General features: G+C 41.0%; 3 protein-coding genes across 4 annotated transcripts; all 3 read left to right on the forward strand.

Moving 5' to 3' along the window:
- Positions 1-1,011: 1,011 nt before the first annotated feature.
- On the forward strand, positions 1,012-2,021 carry naa80 (N-alpha-acetyltransferase 80, NatH catalytic subunit; the record flags this gene model as incomplete). The annotated part of the gene is made up of 1 exon (XM_007577821.2): positions 1,012-2,021. A coding segment is annotated over one exon (955 nt), but the record flags the coding sequence as incomplete, so codon positions are not given.
- Positions 2,022-4,417: 2,396 nt separating this feature from the next.
- Positions 4,418-8,043, forward strand: hyal3 (hyaluronidase 3). The gene is made up of 6 exons (XM_016663918.1): positions 4,418-4,724; positions 5,633-6,068; positions 7,017-7,164; positions 7,251-7,377; positions 7,452-7,541; positions 7,657-8,043. Exons 1-6 carry the CDS (start codon positions 4,488-4,490, stop codon positions 7,954-7,956), a joined length of 1,338 nt encoding a protein of 445 aa, XP_016519404.1. The 5' UTR covers positions 4,418-4,487; the 3' UTR covers positions 7,957-8,043.
- Positions 8,044-10,374: 2,331 nt separating this feature from the next.
- Positions 10,375-19,381, forward strand: amt (aminomethyltransferase). 2 transcript variants are annotated; one of them, XM_007577810.2, is made up of 10 exons: positions 10,375-10,459; positions 13,149-13,396; positions 14,514-14,681; positions 14,835-14,915; positions 15,408-15,539; positions 15,652-15,730; positions 15,890-16,035; positions 16,817-16,997; positions 17,244-17,399; positions 17,887-19,378. In XM_007577810.2, exons 2-10 carry the CDS (start codon positions 13,268-13,270, stop codon positions 18,060-18,062), a joined length of 1,248 nt encoding a protein of 415 aa, XP_007577872.1. In that variant the 5' UTR covers positions 10,375-10,459; positions 13,149-13,267; the 3' UTR covers positions 18,063-19,378. The 2 variants fall into 2 exon arrangements, with proteins under 2 accessions (XP_007577872.1, XP_016519405.1); XM_016663919.1 differs by lacking the exon at positions 10,375-10,459 and having other exon boundaries at positions 13,010-13,396; positions 17,887-19,381.
- The last annotated feature ends 689 nt before the right edge of the window (positions 19,382-20,070 follow it).

Genomic DNA, 20,070 nt, shown 5'->3' on the forward strand with positions numbered 1-20,070 from the left:
AGACAATTTTTTTATATATATTCCCTGTAACAGACATTCTATGCATGACACACAGGTTAAGTAAGTGACGTACCAGCGTTGACCTTCTATGATTTTACACATTAGTTTATGTTGCTCGATCTCCAGCTAAGCGAAGCTGCCGTGAAATTTTTTGGGCTCATTTGCCACTTTGTCTAATCTATATTCAAATGTTCCAGCCAGGACAAAACAGTGTTATTGCTTAATGTCATGCTGGTTTGTGACCAAATGTAGATCTACAAGTTTGCTTATGTTTCAAGGATTTTTTTTTCCTTTTCTTTTTCCTTAACCAATATATGTATTGTTAATATTGGGGTTTAATGGGATAAACATTAAAAATATTAATGAATAATTATTATATATTGTTATTTGTGAATTTGGAAGGTAATGGCCTTCATAAAATTGAGAAAATTTACATTGACACACAGTTCTCTATGGCATTCTTTAAATGAACACAGGTGAAGTGATTTATTTACAAACCACTTTACACAAATATAAAAAAAAATACATCAATGTTGTGCAGCTAGTTGCTCTCGCACCTACAAAAAGTAACAGCCGCACCTCTAGATGACACACACACTTGCATAATACATCTGTGTCAGCAACTGAAATTTTAATCTGCGTCACTAAATTGAAAAGAATTAAAATTCCTTCCAGCTATTGAAGTTTGTGAGAGAAACAGAGCATGAAGGTTAAAATAAGAAGCATAGACATTAAGAAGATAGAAAATGTAATTTTCTTCTCCTGTCTCCAACAGATAAAGGTCTTAAAAGCTGCCAGCTGATTAAATGATTACATTTCTAAAGCTGCTGTCCAAAGAATAGAAAACTGATTAGAATTAAATGTCTACCTTATGCAACTACCTGTTGCATAAGTTAGACTTGTGTTATTTTTGCTTCACTGGAAAATTGAGAAACTGTACATCCAAGCCTTGTGTAACATTTTAACAATCAGTTTCAGAGCTCAGACTGACTTGAACCCTGATCGTCACAGGTCTAAAGCGCTAACGTCCTCAGGGAGAGGAAACCAGTGGGATGTTGAGCCGCAGAACCTCCCAAATTCACACTACGGCGAAAAAGTCTCGTTGCTGGATGGAGACGTTCAGAAAAGCAAACATGACGATGCTGAGGAAGCAGGGAGGATCCATGTGGTTCCGATCCACGGGCGTCCGGACCTGCTGGTACCCTGCGCGGACCTGGTCAACTCCGAGTGGCGGAGGAGCCAGGCAGCCCGGGTCCATTCCCTCCAGAAGTCCTGCTCGGAGTTCCCCGTCTGCCTGGTTCTCCTTCAGGGCCCCAGAGGGACAGAGGAGAGGCTCCTCGGCCACGCCCGGCTCACCCGGGTCGTAGGTCATGGCAGCAGCCTGTTTGTAGAGTCAGTGGTGGTGTCCAAACAGGAGCGGGGGAAGGGCTACGGTCGGGTTCTGATGGAGGAGACGGAGCTGTACGCTAAACGCAGAGGCTTCAAGCGTCTGTGCCTGACCACCCATGATAAGCAGCACTTCTACGCCCATCTCGGCTACGTCCTGTCCACGCCGGTGCAGAGCAAGGGTGCTGTGATGGCGCTCCTCCCTACGGGGATGCTCATGAGACTTTCCAGAGCTCCAAACGCAGAAGCAAACCCATCGAAACAAACGCCAACAAGAATGGAAGACTTAGAACGTAGTTGTGTTGATGGGTTACCTTCACCTTCTAATTTACAAAATCCTCTTAGTCTCTCTCCACCACCTCGTCCTCTTTCCTCCATACCTCCACCACCTCCTCCACCACCTTGTCCTCTTCCTTCCGTACCTCCACCACCTCCTCCTACTTCTCTTTCCTCTTCAGTGCCTCCTCCTTCTCCTCCACCGCCCCAGTTTTCAGGAGACCCTGTAATTCAGACTTTGACGGAAACCCCCTACAGAGATGCCAGAGGAGTTCCCATCTTTTGGATGCACAAGGACATTTGATGAACAGTTGGACATGTCTGGGAGTGCACATATACACTCCCAGACACTTCTAAAATAAGACACACTGAGACACACTCAGGCAAAACTGTCTTTAACCTCAGAGACGGCATTAGGAAACCAAACAATCAAAGATCAATGCACTTCTTGCACAAGCTAACCTTCAAGGTCCGGAACCAGTTGCAGAAGAACCATAAAGACGGACAAAACACCAATAAAGAGACAAAATCTTGTCAGATGGAGCAGGAGGGTAGAAACAAAGCCCTCCACATCTAATAGCATTTCTGGAAGAATTACGTTAAAGACCCTTTGCTTAAATTAATTGTTTTGTCACTATATCATGATTTCAAACTGATTTGTGCAAAAAAAAAAAAATCCAACCTTTGGGAAACTTAATAAACCATTTTTAAAGAAATAAATGTGTAATCTCTAATGATACCAATGCTGTCAACATTTTATGCAGTGTCCTTTTTGTGAAGAAAACAGATCCAAGCATTGGAAGATGTAGATCTTTCTCTATTCTTTGTCCACTTTGTCCTTGGCTTCTCTCTGAAGCTCTCGTCCCTTCAGCTCGTTCCACAGGTTTTCTATGGGTTTAGTCCAGGAGTTTGAGGTGGAAGAAGCTTGATTTGGTGTCTGCTAATCTAATCACGTCGTGTTTTTGTATTGCTATCCGACTGAAAGAACCAAAGGCTGTCTTATAGATAGTTTTCTGGAAGAGAGCACTGGATTTATAAATAAACGGTTCTGAGAAGTGATGGACATTAACAAGATTCCAGAACCTTTGGATCCTTTAACTTACTTCACAGTAGTTATGCTGGGTTTTACAACACATTCATTCTGTGTTTCTTTTAGTTGCCAAAAATCTCAACTCTAGTTTCTTCTCACCAAAGCACAGAGCTGGATTTCCTTCCAGACAGCTTGTTGTCATGTAAACGGCATCTGACTGTTGTTATGGATACCGTTATGTAGCTTTGGGTGCGTTCACACTGCACCCTGAAGTGACCCAATTCCGATTTTTTTTTTCTTTTTGACGTAATGCGACCTGTATCCAATCTTTTCATGGTAGTGTGAACACCACAGGTCAGTTTCTTTTTCGAATGTGACCCATATCCGACACGTATCCAACCTAACGTCCAGATCGCATTCATCCGAACTGAACGTCACTCAACAAATCTCACTATTCTGTGTCCTGACATGCGCAAGCGGGAAGAAAAACAACAACCATGACGGATTATATGAGGATTAAGTTGTTAATATGCTGCTCCGGTGGGACAACAACTTCAAATATGTAAGCTAAGCTCCACCGTTAGCCTCCATGTTTACTTCCGCAAACCTGAGCACTTCTTTTTATGGCAGTTGGCAGAACACTTAGAACGCTGACGCTATTGCGCCCTCTACTGCGCATGCGGGACACTTTCAGGTCGTTTGCGCGTTCACACTGCAGAACGCATACAGGTCTCATTTACTGGCAGTGTGAACGGCCCCGGCAAAAAAATCGGAATTGGGTCACTTCAGGCTGCATTGTGAACGCACCCATCGTGTCCAGGGGCTAAGAGAAACATCTACAGTGTTCCCATATTTCTATTAAAGATCATAAATTATTCCTTTGACACTTTCTTTTACCTTTAGAAGAAAACTAATTAAATTAAAAGCACTTCAATAAGTAACTGATAGGGTACTAACAACTGTGACTTCAGCCAATTATTTCTCAATATGAGTTTTGTTGCTCTTATTAAATGATTTCAGGTCTGAAGCTGAATTTTTCTCATATTTCTAATGTTGCTTTTATCCATATCTGTAGCTCACAAATTGTGCATGCATTGCGATACAGCAATTCCCAGTCAGGGTTGTTATTGTATGTTTTAATGCAGAAGTATTAAAGTATTGAGAGGAGCGTTCAAACCTAAATGGGGATCATTTCTCATAATTTTCATGTCTTGTTTTTGCTTTAGAATCTCATTTTGTGTTTTCTATCTAAAAACTGCTCAATAAATGAAACTTTTAGCGTTTGTTTTTATCAAAGCAGCTACTGAGCTGCTCTGTGAAAACCTTATTTAACTGCATCAGTTGATATGGACTATCATAAAGTCTCCATTTTAATGTTTAGGTTTGATTTTCTTTTCTTTTTTTAGTAACTCATAATCAAAACTAGCCTGTGTTTTAGCTGTTCAGATCATGTGATCACGAGTTGCTAAGGTTCTGTTTACAAACCTCCCTTGCTGAGCTGTCTGACAATCTATGACTTAATAAGGCTTCGATGCTTTAAAATATATGTATATGAAGCCACTTTTAAATCTTTAGTAAACAGCTAAAGAATATGGAGAAAAAAGTAAAAACTACATAAATTTAAAACACGTGGAGTAAATAAAAAGATCCTTAATAAAATCATGCAAATAAAAATAACATTTAAAACAGGCAAAGAATTAAAAAAAAACACATTCTGTCTCTGTGGAGGGATTTTAAATAATGCAGGTTGTTCTGTGTCTCTGAGCAGGAAGGACTCGCTGACTGCTGAGCAGCCATGGTGCTGTCTCACCTTCGCTTTCTCATCCTCCTCATCACGTTGTTGCCCCGCGCCTCGCTGTCGGAGAACCTCAGCCACCCTAATGCGGCTGCTGCGGGTCCGGACCTGCGGAACCGGCCCTTCGTCGTCGTGTGGAACATGCCCACAGCTAACTGTCAGAAGCGCCACAACGTCCATCTGGACCTGCAGGACTTTGGGATCGTGGAGAATCAAAGGCAGCGTTTCCAGGGACAGGTGAAATGATTTAGATAGGCTAAAGAGATAATAGTCTCTCGCATAATTACCTTCTAAACTAACTATACATATTCTATCTCCAAAGTGCCAGGGATGTTTGGTTTTAGTCGATAGTTCTGCATGATTTTTATGTTAACAGTTTTCTTTAAAAAATGACAGAAAAAAGGTTCAAGACCTTCTGATCAGGACTGGAAACCATGGCAACTGGAAGCAAACTATAGAGAAGGACAGCTGACTGTTAACTTTAGGGTTTTTATGGGTGCTTGAAATCCTTGAATTTCAATTTTGTATCTTCAAGGTTTGGAAAGCTCATAATTTCTGTACAAAATGCTTGAAAGTGCTGCATATTCAAACTGCACAGTTTTGTAATAAAGTGCAATCTAACACTTCATTGAAAGCCTAAATTTGGAAAATTTACAGTTGAAAGAGACATTTTTTTTCACAGTTTGAAGTTAAATCAGACCAAACTTCTCATCTTTTAAGTAAGTTCGAATTACCAAATTATTTTGATTGGCTAAAAGCCAAAAAAAACTTAGTGAGAACATTTTTCAAGATATATATGTTTGTAACTTTCTTTCTATATTGTGCCTAAGCATTTAATTTGAGCATTTACCTCAACGTAATTTGGCTGGATTTAAAGTTTTAGTTTACTTTTCCCTGTTATCCTATCACAAGACATTATTAATAACAGTAAAATAAATGATATATAATAGTGAATTGAAACTGTCTCCTTTAGCTGATTTGTATTGTTTTTAACTCCAGAGTGTGGTACTGGAAAAGTTAGAAAACTTACCTTGGAAATACTTGAAAAGTGCTTAAATTTTACAATGGGAAAAGTGTACAAACCCTGTAAACAAGACCTACAGAGCTTGGTACAAACTTTTTATTTATTTATTTCATTTTTCCAGAATATGACCATCTTCTATCGGAACCGCCTGGGGAACTACCCCTACATCTCCCACGACGGCAGGGAGGTGAACGGAGGAATCCCGCAGCTTGGCGACCTGGCCTCTCACCTCTCCCTCGTAGAGGTGCAGCTGGACGTCCTGCTGCGTCCCGGCTTCTCCGGAGTCGGAGTCATCGACTGGGAAGAGTGGCTGCCGCTGTGGGAGAACAACTTCGGATCCAAGATGGAGTACCGCAGGTTGTCCAAGCAGCTGGTGAGACAGGAGAGACTGGATCTGTCCGAGCAGGACGTGAAGCTGTTGGCTCAGCAGGAGTTTGAGGAGAGCGCTCGGATGTTTATGGAGGAGACGCTGAGGCTGGTGGTCAGGCGCCGGCCCGGAGGATTCTGGGGCTTTTACGGTTTCCCCTCCTGCTATAATAAGAACAAGAGAAAGAGAGGTGAAGCAAACAAAAACTGGATTGTTGTTACCTACTGGGTGGGGTTCATTTTTGTACATATGCATGTTTAAAAATGGCTTAAAATGCATTTTTTAAATGAAAAAAGGCATGTTTAGTCAGATATGTGCCGAAAAATATTCAAAGTTCCTAAACCTTTTCAGAGACATATCTCTACCACTACTGAATATTTACATTTCTTCTATGGGAAACAGCTACTGCTCTGTCTAGTGGAGTTGTGGATCACTCCAGCTTTTTGCAGGAAGCATCCCCATAGAATAAAACTCAATTCAAGAATACGTTATTGAGCCCAAAGGGAAATTAAATGTGGTCATAGCTCATATTAATTAAGATTCAGATAATGCTGTTATCCAGCAGGAACAGTGTGTTCAGAGTAATATGCAATTTCTTTTTTTCCCCCCTGCTCACAGAGCATTTTGTATGTAGGTCAAAATGTTAAATTAGTTAATTTTATTACAGCATTTTCTTCCATGTGTTTGCTACGTGGATTTGAGAAAAGAAACTGCACACAGGACTTATCTCATTTTTATTGACTTTCTTCTCGCTACTCCTCTATGAAGCCCAGATGTGTGAAGACACAGCTCATGGTTGCCTTCTTGTTAGTTTTTCACATTTGAGGTGTTGTATGTTGCAGTCTCTTCAAAGCTCACGTAGGTATCGGAATGAAGGGGGGAGGGGGCAAATAAAAATGCATGACACACTTTTCAGATTTTAATTGGCAGAAAATATAGAAAACTGCCAACTATTTTCCGTCCACATCACAAATCACATTAAAATACACAAAATGTGAAAATATATCAGGGCTATGAACAACTTTGCAAAACGCTGCAAATTGTTTCTACTTAAGCTTCAACTTCAAAATGTAACTCTGATCATTTAACCAATTATAAAAACTGACATCAGTGTGTTTTACTTCATGTGTGAGATCAGATAAAACCTACACAGGACGTTGCCACTCGGGGACGAAGCAGAAGAATGACCGGCTGTCCTGGCTGTGGGCTCAGTCCACGGCTCTCTATCCCAGCATCTACCTGCCGCAGCGGCTGGCAGGGTCCACAGATGCTGCTCTGATGATCCGGTACGAACACACACGTTTACGTTCTGTTTTACCACAACCTTTTGTTTGAAACCAAAGACATAAACTGATCCGTTTCCTCCACTCAGACACAGACTGCTGGAGGCTTTGAGAGTGGCATTAACGTGGCGTCATGGCAACAGTAACAACCAGGCCATACCCGTCCTTCCGTACGCTCGACTGGCATTCACACATACTCTCAACTTTCTCAACGAGGTAGCTGCTCGTTCACGTCAATATAAAACGTTGAAATTAAGCTTGTAAGCATAGCAGAATGTCTGGGCTTGCAGACGGACTTGGAGCATACAATTGGAGAGAGCGTGTCGCTCGGCGCAGCTGGAGTTGTGCTGTGGGGAGAGATGAAGTTCGCCAAATCAAAAGTGCGTGACTGACCAAAATCATGATGCATGTGTGTATATATTTCATTATATATAATGAAATATATACATTTCAGAGCCGGTGCGTGTAACCATGTTGTCTTCTCCCGCCTACCAGAAACAGTGCGTCCTCCTCAGAGACTACATCCACACTGTCCTGGGCCCCTTCATTCAGACCCTGAGGGCCGGCGCGTCGCGATGCAGCCTCCAGCTCTGCTACAGTCATGGCCGCTGCGCTAGGCGACGCCCCAACTCCGGTCGCAGTCTATCATCCGCGCCCGTCTCTGTCTCTCACAAGGACACGGACTCTGGCAGCAGCAAATACTTTCAGCAGCATTTTAGGTGTCGGTGCTACTCAGGCTGGACTGGAACCTGGTGCCAGAGGAAGATGGTTGGGAGAGGGCAGGACAAGAGTTGATGAGTGTCCTTCAGTCAGGAAGCTGCATAGCAGGGTTTTGAATAATAATAATAATAATAAAATAAAAAAAAGCTATAGGTGACTTTACTAAGTTTTTTTTTTAACATAATTTGTAAAGCTATTTCGACATGCCATAGTTCAACTGTTGTCATGAACAAGGCAGCAGATGGTATTTTAGTTCCTATATTTAAACATTCACACTTTGTCATGACAACTACCTCCCTCACTTATCGTCTAACAGATTTTAACAAATAATTAACACATAAACGACAGTAACAAGATCAGACTAATCACTGAAAGCTAAGTAGCTAACCTAAATGATTAACCAAGAACATAAATTCTACCAATAACCCCTCCCTGCTGTAGTTGCCATGTGACAGGCAACACTAGCTACAATATTGGAAAAACTGCTTGAGTTTTTTATAAAATGCAGCATTTTCTTGTTTTCAACATCTACTTTTATTGGCGTTAGCAACAACATAATGTTAGCATTTTAGCATATGTTTGCTATTTAGCTGAAGATTACCTATTAGCTACTGTCAGGGTATCAAATAGTATTTTCAAATTAATGGATGCATATCAGCTTCCCTGCATCAGACTGGCGACTTGTCCAGGGTGTTCCCCGCCTCTCGCCCGAAACATTCGCTGGAAATAGGCACCAGCACCCCCCACTCCCCCCGACCCCACTAAGAACAAGACAGTACAGAAAATGGATAGGTGGATAGATATCGGCTTCCTTCAGCTTAGTAGATAATGGTGACTGTCTTGTTTAATTAAAGTACAAAAATAACCTTCCACTGTTATTTTAGCTTATTTTGCAACTTATCTCAGAATTGTACATAAACTGTTAGCATATTAGCTAACAACAAAATATATCTTAGCTAATATATTAGTAGTTTCTGAGATAATTCCAGTTTGTGACATAATGTGTACATAAGAATGTTGTTGGTAACACACTGAGAAAACTAGTTTGGCTGATAAGAGCATTTTTATAATGAAGGCCCTGGGTTTTTGTTGGTTAATGTAGGATATATTTTGGTTCCAGAATCCTCAAAGGCTTTAATCTCCAAAGCTGAAGTTAGGACTAATATGATTATATTATGTAAAAAAGTATAAAAACAGCATGTTAGCTATTAAAATTGAGAAGCATTATGAATAACAAACTGCCTATTCTAATTTAGGATCTGATGTCAGTATTATCAGCTCTGTGTTTTTGGCAGAATTATTAGCTGCTGTTAAACCCCGTTCGAATGAGCCTGAACGTCTATTGGGATTACTCTGCTCCTTCACAACTTTTATTTCTATTTAAGGAAACTAAATAAGACAAAATAGAATTTCATAAATTTTGGTTAATAAAGAGACACAGTTTTCCTCTTTATCTACTTTTTGTCAAAATGAGCAAATCTTTTTTTTTCTGAGCAATTGACCACATTTATTAAATATTGTTTTTTTCTTTTTTTGTTTTGTTTTGTTTTTGTTTTTTTGCTTCATTTCTGCAATTTTAATATACATGAAAAGACAAGTAATGTCATTGTTACATTTCAACTCAAAGCACAGGTAGTGTTTGGAGACAAAAGACCAAAACCAACATGAAACAAAGTTTCATATTTCACATTGTAAAAGTATTTGACACCATCTATAAAACAATCTTGTGTGAGTACACCAGCACAGCGCTGAGGACTCCGTTCGTGTCCTCCTCATGTCCCCCGTCTCATGGCCGTCATGTTTCGCCTCAGTTCCTGCAGCTCCTGGATCAGCAGCTCCAGCTTGTCGGCTGCAGCCTCCTTTTCCCTCACAGCCTCAGTCAGCGTCCTGATGGCACCGCCCTGCTGGACTGGAGGAGGCACAGATGCAGATATTGTATTTATTATTTATTTTTAAGAAGTCATTACATTTTATTTGGTATATGGGGGCCCTAAGGATAGAAATGGGCTGAAAATATTTCATAAATAGGATTGATAATACGCCTATGTAGGTGATGCCCATTTTAAAGCCGATTTAGTCGTTTTTACATACACTGTGTAAAAATACACAAAATCTGATTTTTCTCAAGTCAGATTAAACTTTTCCTGTTCAAGAAATGTTGGGATTACTATGCTTTTTCAATTTTTTTAAATTCCTGAAAAAGAGAGATTTTTGAGAAACATTTTTTGTTTCCCTTTAACTTATTTGAGAAAACTGTAAAAACTGAAGCAGACATTTTGGGCCTAAGGGTCAAGAACAACAGAATCTTTGGGAAATTCGAATAAAAACAGACGTATTACCTAAAACGAAGATGAGAAACGCTGTGAGCAGAAGCAGGGTGACGATGGCGCAGCCTGCGGCGTAGGCCCTCGATGAACTCGCCGTCAAAATGTCCTGAAGACGTCTCTGCCATTTGCTGCCCAGCGGGCGCCCTCTCTGACTGACCGCTGTCCCGTCGTGTGTGTACAGATTCCCGTTTGGGGACGGTGTGTACGCAGGGCGAGGAGGCCTCATCCCTGAAAAGGACACGGGGTGAAAAGTAAGTCGGGTGGTCGAATGCGTGTGTGTGCATGTGTGTGTGTGTGTGTGTGTGTGCGCTGAGACTGTGAGCACCTTTGTGGCTGTGCTCGGGGTGCGTTCGGTGGAGGTCGTTGATGGAGTCGACGGAATGCAGCTCGATCTCAGTGAGGTCTCTCTCGCTCACCCTGTAGAACTGAGGGGTGGTCTGGGACGACGGAGGCCTCGACATGTCTCCCTGAGCTGAGGGAAAATGTGGGGGCAGATGTGACTTTAGTGATATTTAATGACAAACATGAAGTGCCTTACTATGGAGAAGTAGGAAGACATCTTGCAAATAAAACTGAAGAGATTTTCTGTGTATTCGACACATTATACCCTGATGCTCCAAAGTAGATAGTTATGAATTGGATTTAGATTAAGACTTTCACTGGGCTGTTCTAACAAATAAACACACCTTGATTTGAACCACCCAATTGCGGCTCCGGCTGCATGCTGCGGGTTGTTTTTCTGCAGGAAGGTGAAAACCTATCCCCGTTCTCAAGTCTCTTGCTATCTCCAGTTTCTAGGATTCCCCATTATTGCCAGTCTTCTGCAAAAGGCCAGGTTCGTGTCAACAGATTCTCCCTCCTGAGTGACCGCGGGCCTCTTGTCTGTTTCTCTGATTAATGCTTTCCGTGTCCAACTTGTTAGCTTAGTCGGACAGCCATGTCTTTTGGCTGGTTTGCAGTCGTGTCATATCCTTTCCACTTTGCAGATTATGAACTGAACAGAAACTCTGCGAAATGTTCAAAGCTTGGAATATCATTTTAATCCCGACGCCTGATTTAAACTTTTCCACAGCTTTCTCCCTGACCTGTCTGATGTGTTCCTTGATCTTCATGATGCTGTTTGATCTGCGGCGTTTCCTAACAGAAACCTCCAACACATTCACAGAATAGCTAGATTCATACAGACTAATTTGGTGAATGGATTTCCATACCTTCTGTTTCATGGTGTTGCACTAAGTCGTTTTATTTTGGTTTATGCACATCACATCACATCACATCACAGAAAGACAATAACATTTTCTTCTTGGTAATGTGGAAATATGTGAAATAGATTCTGATCTTGATGCTAAGATAAAAACAAAAAAAAAAACAAAAAAAAAACAGGCCAGTTAGAATCTATTCATATCTCAAAGAAGAGAACAGATCATTTCGGTCTGTTTAACAACAAAAACATGCATGAATATCTTAGGTATGAGACCTATTATTAGAGCTGCTTATCAAACATGATGCTGCTGGAATTTGAATCAGGGGTTAAAGCACAGAATGTGCTCATGGCTCATAAATGACTGACGGAATAAATCGATAAACGCCTACTCTGCGAATTAGTCTGATGCAATAGTTAGCCACCTGTCTGACAATCCCTCTTACCTTGTGACACTCGTAAAGAAAATCCTGTTTGCCGTATTGTGGTCTTCTAGTCTTCTGGTTCGCCTCTCACATACTGACAGCAAACTGCCAAAACATGCGTCTGAGCATTAACATCAAAATGTATTTTTGAGTGAAAATCCACATTCCAGGAGCGCTGTCGACCGAAGCCAGGTTAATCCAGATACATTTGGTCCACTTTGTTCCTTCACAAAGAAAAAAAAAAAAACTTGTTGATTCCAGGTACAAATTTCCTAAGGTCTCAACAAAGTTTCAGGACGCTCCAGAACAAACAGAGGCCAAACTGGGCTTGAGTCTGAATTTTCAGATTTAACCCACCACAGCCGCACTATAGGAGACGCAAGGAAAGAGATATGAGCAGCAGAGGAAGTTTGTTTTCTCTGCCTTAATGCGCCCCCCTCCCAACATGCACATGCTTGGCTTTGCAGGCCTTCACTGTCCAAAATAGCACCAGAGACATGAGATTATTATTAGTTCCTCTGGCCAAAAGGATGACTCAGTGACCGGGGTGAAAGGCATGATGGGATCAACACACACAAACACTGACACAGAAAAAATATCAGAGACTTTGACTGAAGGAAGCAGATCTAAAGCTTTAACAAACAGATCAGTGCAGACAGAGTCTGTGAAATTGTTCTTTTCCTGTTGTTTCTGCATGTGCTCCTCTGAAAACAACTGCATCTCTTTGTGAAGCTGGTGACATAGTTACAGTTAAACGTTATAGGTATAGTAAAAATGTCTGGAATATTTTGCTGAATAGTAGCTTTTTTTAGGGTTTTTGAAACCCTTGGAAAATTTTAATGTTGTACAAATATCCATCCAATCATCATCAAGAGAAAGTCAATGTTTAAAATTGAGAATCTGTGTGGCAATAAACTGGTGATCTCCATCCAATCTGACAGAGTTTTGTGTTTTTGTTTACAAAACAAAACACATAGCTTCTGTTATTTATTTATTTATTTATTGTTAATAAAAGAACATTAATTTTGTTCAACCTTAAAATTACAATTTAAGTATTTGTTCATCACTTAAAATCTATGTAGTTGCAGTGTGAAAAAGTTCCTGTTTCCCCCTGTTGCCATGGTACTATGATCTGTCACGCTAATGTGATCAGAAAGTAATTTGTTGCTCACTCTGAGGCCGGGACATGACCAAAACATCCTAATCCCGCTTTAAAAACGCTGATCTCCAGTGAACTTATTAACTACGTTTCCCACAAGTCTTTGCTTCTTCCTTCATCGTTACCTACGCTCCATGTGTTTTTTTTTTTCCAAGGAAAGCAGGAATCCCACGTTGTTGAGTTCAAACAGTTTGGAAGCAAAGCGGAAGTGCTAACGCGGCTGGAGCATCGAGCGGGTCCAAGTTAAACACTTGAGCCGGGATCAGGCTGCAGGATGTGGGCTCGGGTTACGGCCGCGGGCTCGGGGCTCGGGCTGCGGGCTTCCAGGGAGTGTGTGCTGCGGGTCACGGGTGCTGGATGTGCGGGGAAGACACCGCAGGAGAGACGGGATTTCAGTGCAGAGGTATGTGGGAAGCTGCAGATTGATTTCTTTTTTGTTGCCTTTCTGGAGGATTATGACTGCTTTGAGCAGACCGTTACATCGTGGTTTAACATGCAGAAAATGACATTTGTCATTACAGTGCTTGAAACCATTTGGTGGAAGTGTTTTTCAAATGTATGTTTTGTTTGTCATCTTTTTAGTCCCCCCCCCAATCTGCAAGTCAAAATTGTTTGAAAGATTCCAACTATTTCAAGTGCATCATGTGCTTGATGAATGGCGAGTGACAGTTCAGTGTCAGCCCAGGCACTTTGAACCAAGGGTTGTATCCTGCTCAAATGCACATGAACCCTTCAACCCACACTCAGCCCTCAATGTCCTAATCCACACAAATAATCTGACCAAATCTGATCACCTTTTACTAAATCAGAAATGCCTTCCGGTGACGGAGCCTGAGGAGTGTGTTTGCACTTCAGTTCACCCTGTTAGTGCAGTCATGTTTCGGATTCCCTCAGTGTAAACCTGGCTGCGTCTGCGTGGCTTGGTGTTTCAGTAATAACAGAATTGTGCTCCACATCAGCTGCCTGCCCATGCAGACATGATGTACATGAGTCCCAGCAGACGCTCTGTCTGCTTCACTTCACCGAGCTGCACGAAATGATTTTATTGGAACCACGAGTGACTGCTTCTCCGTTGTTATCAGAGCAGGCTGATAAGTCCCCGCTCCCTTCACCAGCCAGTCTAAAGGTCGTCAAAAAAAAAAAAAAAAAGCTGAAGTTGGGATTGTGACAGAGCTATGTGTCAGGATTTTTGCTTGATTACATATTATCTCAGTCGTTTTGCGTATCAGGCAAAATTTCACTTTCATTCTGTTTCTACTTCCTTGCAAAACAATTTTCTCCATGTAGATTTGGATATGGTTTGTAGTTGCAAAATAAATAAATAAATACATTTCTTGCATTTTGTTTTCAACCCCTTCTACTCCAGCACCCCTAAATGAAGTCCAATGCAGTGTGTTGGTTTCAAAAGTCACAGATAAAAACACAAACAACAAAAAAAAACAACAACATGTAGTTGCTGTGTTTCTGTTAGCTCCTCTGACTCAGTTTTTTTTTTCTTTTTCCTCCCCTCTTCCCGCCAGGCTGCCCTGAAGAAAACCCCCCTCTTTGACTTTCACAGGAACAATGGTGGAAAGATGGTGGAGTTTGCTGGCTGGAGCATGCCTGTCCAGTACAAAGACAGTCACATCGCCTCACACATGCACACCAGGGAGCACTGCTCCATCTTTGATGTCAGCCACATGCTCCAGGTGAGGCACGCTAAAGCTGAAGTGCCCCACGTTTGGCTTTGCTCACCGGTTTGAAATTGGGACAAGACAAACGGAGATTAGCCTTTATAGAAATGCATTCTTTTAGTACATTTGACCACTGTATTCTGATTTTCCTCTCGTTTCTTGAGTCAGACCAAAATCCACGGAAAAGACCGGATAAAGTTCATGGAGTCCCTGGTGGTTGCAGATATCGCAGAGCTGAAGGACAACCAGGTAGAAGAAGGATTCGCTGTTACCAGTTCTCACCTTGCAAATCTGTGTGTGATTCCAACAAGATGATCTGTAGCTGAACTGCCATAACAGAGCTTTAACTGCTTTGCAAATGTCTTTCTACTTCCAAATACACGAGAACAATGCAGAAATAAGTTCTAAAAACTTTCAAAATACAGTCCATCTTCTTTTTTTGACTACATAGTCGTGAAAAGACCCTTTATATAGCTTGCCAAAGTCTTTAATAAATCTACGAGATAGCTTTAATTTTGTTAAACTACATTTCCTAATAATATACAGTAGAATTCCAGTTTGGCTTTCATCTCTCTCTGTATCGGGACATCGATAATCCTGAACGCATAAAGAAATATATCTGTAAGCTCCACGTTTATCGTTGTTTTTACAGAGAAGCAGATCTATTCATATCCTAATTCTTGAGTTTCTCTTTTAACTCTTCACCCTCTCCTCCCTCTCCTTTTTCTTCTCTCCTCTCAGGGTACGTTGTCCCTCTTCACCAACGAGAAAGGAGGAATCATTGATGACCTCATTGTGACAAAGACCAATCAGGGTTACCTCTACGTGGTCTCCAACGCCGGCTGCGCTGACAAAGACTCGGCTCATATGAAGGTGAAGGAATCTGTGGAGGCTGACTGGCCTGGAATCACCTGGGAAATGACTGATGGATGTGTGTGTGTGTGTGCGTGTGTGCGTGTGTGTGTGTGTGTGTTTTAATTCTTAGGCCAGACTGGCAGAGTACAAAGCTGCTGGGTTTGATGTGGACCTGGAGTTCATTGATGAAGCCCTGATTGCACTTCAAGGTCGAGCACCCATTCTGTCTTTAATTTGCTCTCCCTTCATAAAGTATCCTTTGTTATTTCATTCCTAAATTTGTTTCATATACGTTGCTTTACTTTTAGTTCTAAGACAAGCTAAAGCTCGCTCTGCGCTTAAATTTCCAAGTCTTTGTGTGTCTTCAGGTCCCACCACGGCTCAGGTGCTTCAGGCTGGGCTGAAAGGAGACCTCAGTAAGCTGACCTTCATGACCTCCACCCTGGTCACGGTGTTCAGTGTTCCTGACTGCAGGGTGACCCGCTGCGGATACACCGGAGAGGACGGGGTGGAGGTGAGCATCTCCAGTGCGACGCTAAAACTTAGGATCGGGGTCTGGTTGTTCATTTCTGTCCAACGTTGGGCTTCTTTTCTCAGACCTTCCCCAGACTATTCTGACTGAATGTTAAAAAAAAAATGTGTCAAAAGGTCAAAGGTTGTATCCATAGTGATAAATCTTTGGACCATTCTAGTACTGAAGTACACTTCGACCTAAACCAGGGTTGACCAAATGAAATCTCTCCATTTCAACTCGAGAGATTTAAAATCTTAATTAACCAAGCTTTCTGCTTTCATGTTGACTTCATGGTAAGTACCACAAACATTTAGCAGCTCAGCGACTTGGCTGGATGCATCTTTGGTTTTTGAAGAAACAGTTTATACATTAGAAAATTCCCAAAGTTTTGCATCCACACAGCATGATGCCACACCAACATGGAGATGAGTTGTTTAAAATGAAGTGCTACATGTAGTTTCCATGAAGACCTAAACATTTGTGGTCTTTTGTGACCAGAGCACTTTCTTGCATGTTTGGGTCTCTTGTGGCAAACTACAAAAAGCTTTTTTTTCCCTTACTTTTTCAAACTTCCTGTCCCATTCTCCCAAAAAGATCAGCTCTACAGAATGGCCAAGTCCTAGTTGTCCCGTAAAGTCTCCCACCTGAGCTGTGGATCTCCATAGCTCCTTCAGGGTTGGTAGATGTCGGTAGTCTTTTGGGTTTTATTCCTGCAACAGAAACCTTAACATGTAGGATGTCGGCGTTAAAGTTATTCTGTGTGTCTGTCTGTGTCTCCCAGATTTCTGTTCCTCGTTCCAGAGTGGTTGAGCTGGCAGAGAAGCTGCTTAGCAACAATGAGGTGAAGCTGGCCGGTCTGGGAGCCAGAGACAGTCTTCGTCTGGAGGCGGGACTTTGTCTCTACGGCAACGACATAGATGAGACCACCACGCCTGTGGAAGCCAGTCTTGTTTGGACGATAGGTCAGGTTTTATTTCTGGTAACAGTCGACATGTAGCTATTGAATACATGCATAGTTGAGCACAGACACTCATAAGTGTGTTGAGTCGGTGCATTTTTCACTTCAGCTTGGGCAAGGCAGCTAGTAATGCTCTCTCCTGTCTATCCTTTTTGGATATTTTCTAATATTTGATGAGGCCTATCCTATTGGAAACCTGCTTAATTAAACATTTTAAAAGGGTTCTGTTGGTTTTCTGTCTCACTCGCAGGGAAGCGCAGGCGTCAGACGAAGGATTTCCCTGGCGCTGACATCATTGTGCCGCAAATCAAAGCCAAGACAGCCAGGAAAAGAGTTGGACTGCTGTCCACCGGTCCCCCAGTGAGACAGCACACTCCCATCCTCAGCCCTGATGGACAGGTCATAGGTGAGGGATCCACAAGGAGCCGAGGCCTTATCTGAATTTGAAATTGAGAGTAGAATCATGTGGAGAGAATCATATAAGAAAGTAGTGCAACTGCACATCACTGTTAGATAAATAGAACTATTTATTTGTTAAATTAAGCGTTGAAATATCTGAATCACCTTTCTGTTTGTTTGAAACGGGCTTAAATAATTTGACCACTAGGGGTCAGCAAAACCCTCGCATTTTCCTAAACCGTAACTCTTCACAAAATGTACCATTTAGTTTAAAAAGTCTTGCATTACGTCACATTTTTTTAATTGTAAGGCAATTTGTTAGCCATAGATGAATTCAAATACTTGCTACTTTCCAAATAAATGAGCAAGAACCCATTATCTGGAAATCAATGTCTGAACGTTGTTTTTCATGAGTCTGTTGCAGGAGGGTTTATTAAACTAGTGTCATCACATAGTTTATTTATTTTCACTGACTCCTTTCTCGTTCTTTATAGGGGAAGTGACCAGCGGCTGTCCCTCTCCCTGTCTGAAAAAGAACGTCGCCATGGGTTACGTGGACGCAGCATTTGCCAAGAACGGAGCTGCCGTCCAGGTTGAAATCAGAAAGAAAACAGTCCCAGCCATCGTCAGCAAGATGCCCTTCGTCCCCACAAACTACTACACTGGATAGGAACCGCACACTGGATCATTCTACCAATGCCTCTCTCATTTACCGTCATCGCCCCTGGTGTTTCACTCCAGCAATAAAAGGCCAATTTAGGATTTGAAAATACTTTCCAGTAAGTGTGGGAGACAAAAATAATGCAACACTGTAAACGTGGTTGGTGTTCAGCTGTGAACAGCCATATTCAATGCAGAAAACTGATAGGTTATGGAAGATGTAAAGAAAAGACTGTAAGTTTTAGGCAGGCTGACTTGAATGAATCCATAGTTTGATAACACGGTTTAAACTTAAAAGCAGGTGGCAGAGAGTACAGGTAGCACCGATGATGTTAGCACAGTTATGGGACCAGAATAGAAACTTTTAATGTCAAGTTATTATGATACTAAACAAACCATCAAACCAACAACTTGAAGTCTACTCTTTTTGTCCCTCACTTCTTTATTTTATTTTATTTTATTTTATTTTTCCTTTTTAGTACCAAATGGAGCCACTGTCCATGCTACATTTTATATGGACCATTTGTAAATTTGCACTTAACTTGACAACAATTAAGTACATTCCTACATTGTTCTCCTAATGGAGAAAATTTGGTTACATGACTCTAGCAAACTACATCGACCAGCTGGAGCAATTCACTCCAAGTCATTATAGAGCTATTATAAAGTTTTCAACAAATATTTTGAGTTACATATGAGATTTTAGCATTTTTATGACCATCAGTCTCAATAATCAATTTAACTATGAAGAAAAGAAAATGCTCCACTTTGGTTGAATTATGAGGGTACAACAGGAAAGATGGAGACAAATGTCACAGAGCCTGACAAGTGAGACTGTGTGTGACTAACGAACTACTGTTTTGTGAATTAGACTGCAGCACATCCATGCACGCTGTTTCGTCTTCTAATGCTGTCTTAATGCCACATATGCATAGAAATATTTGCATTTACAGTAGCTATGAACAAATATGATGGGGTTTGGTGTTTTTTATCATATAATGATAATGATGACAATGTTAATTTGTATGTTTTGATAACATCAATTAATAAATCCCGATGGGAAAATAACAGTCTAATTTATAGAGATTGTTTAGTTTAACATTTAATCTTTACTCTAGCCACTAATAAAAGTAGTCAAGATGTAAGTTAGAGCTTCCTATTTTCACATGAGGTTTCTAGTGGTTTGATGAAACGTACTACTGACTTGCCAACTTGAAACTATGCAACAATGTGATTAACTTGGGTTTTTATGTACGGCTGAACGTTTGTGTGAACTTCTTAAGCATTTTTCAGTACTTTTGAATAAATAAAATGTGCTTTTCTAGTTGCCTCTGATCGCTTATTTATTTTGCTTCTGAAATGGAAACTTATGAAATTAAGACAGGCCAATTAAGAAAATGTTTTACAGCTCTTGCTGTTACTATTTTCACTTGCAAAATTTCCAAGCAGGTCCTGACCGTAGGCGTTTCTCATATGTGGTGCCTTGCAAAAGTGTGATAGACCAACACAAAGCAGCGCATTTATTATTTGGAATACCAATGGTAGAATTTAATTTAATTTAATTTTACTTTTAAATAAATAGCACAATTTTCTTACCTCCAACAAGAGACCAACATTTTTACACATTTTTCTTTTCACAATGCCTCAAGCTAAGTCAGATTAGGCCAAAGATTTGGGCCAAACATTTACACTTTCGAATTTAATTAAGTAAAGAAAAAAAAATATAAAAAAATCTCAGGTTTATTAATCTGGGGTATACCCAATAGGAAAATACTGCTAATCTTAACTCCCCTAAAATGGGTGAGGTTCAGCTGGGTTTAATATTGATAGTTTTGTGCAGTGGAATATTACGATTTAATAAGAGATAAGCAAACAATTTCTCCTTTACATAGAAACATGACGTGTAGGCCAAATACATAGGCCTGGGTACAGCTAAAATAGTATGACAATAATATATTTTTTACTGATTTCTAATGGTTTTGGTGTCTGACCTACTCGGAAACGGGGGATATCAACAG

The sequence above is a fragment of the Poecilia formosa genome, unplaced genomic scaffold (assembly GCF_000485575.1).
Source record: "Poecilia formosa unplaced genomic scaffold, Poecilia_formosa-5.1.2 Scaffold456, whole genome shotgun sequence".
NCBI classification, from domain to species: domain Eukaryota; kingdom Metazoa; phylum Chordata; class Actinopteri; order Cyprinodontiformes; family Poeciliidae; genus Poecilia; species Poecilia formosa.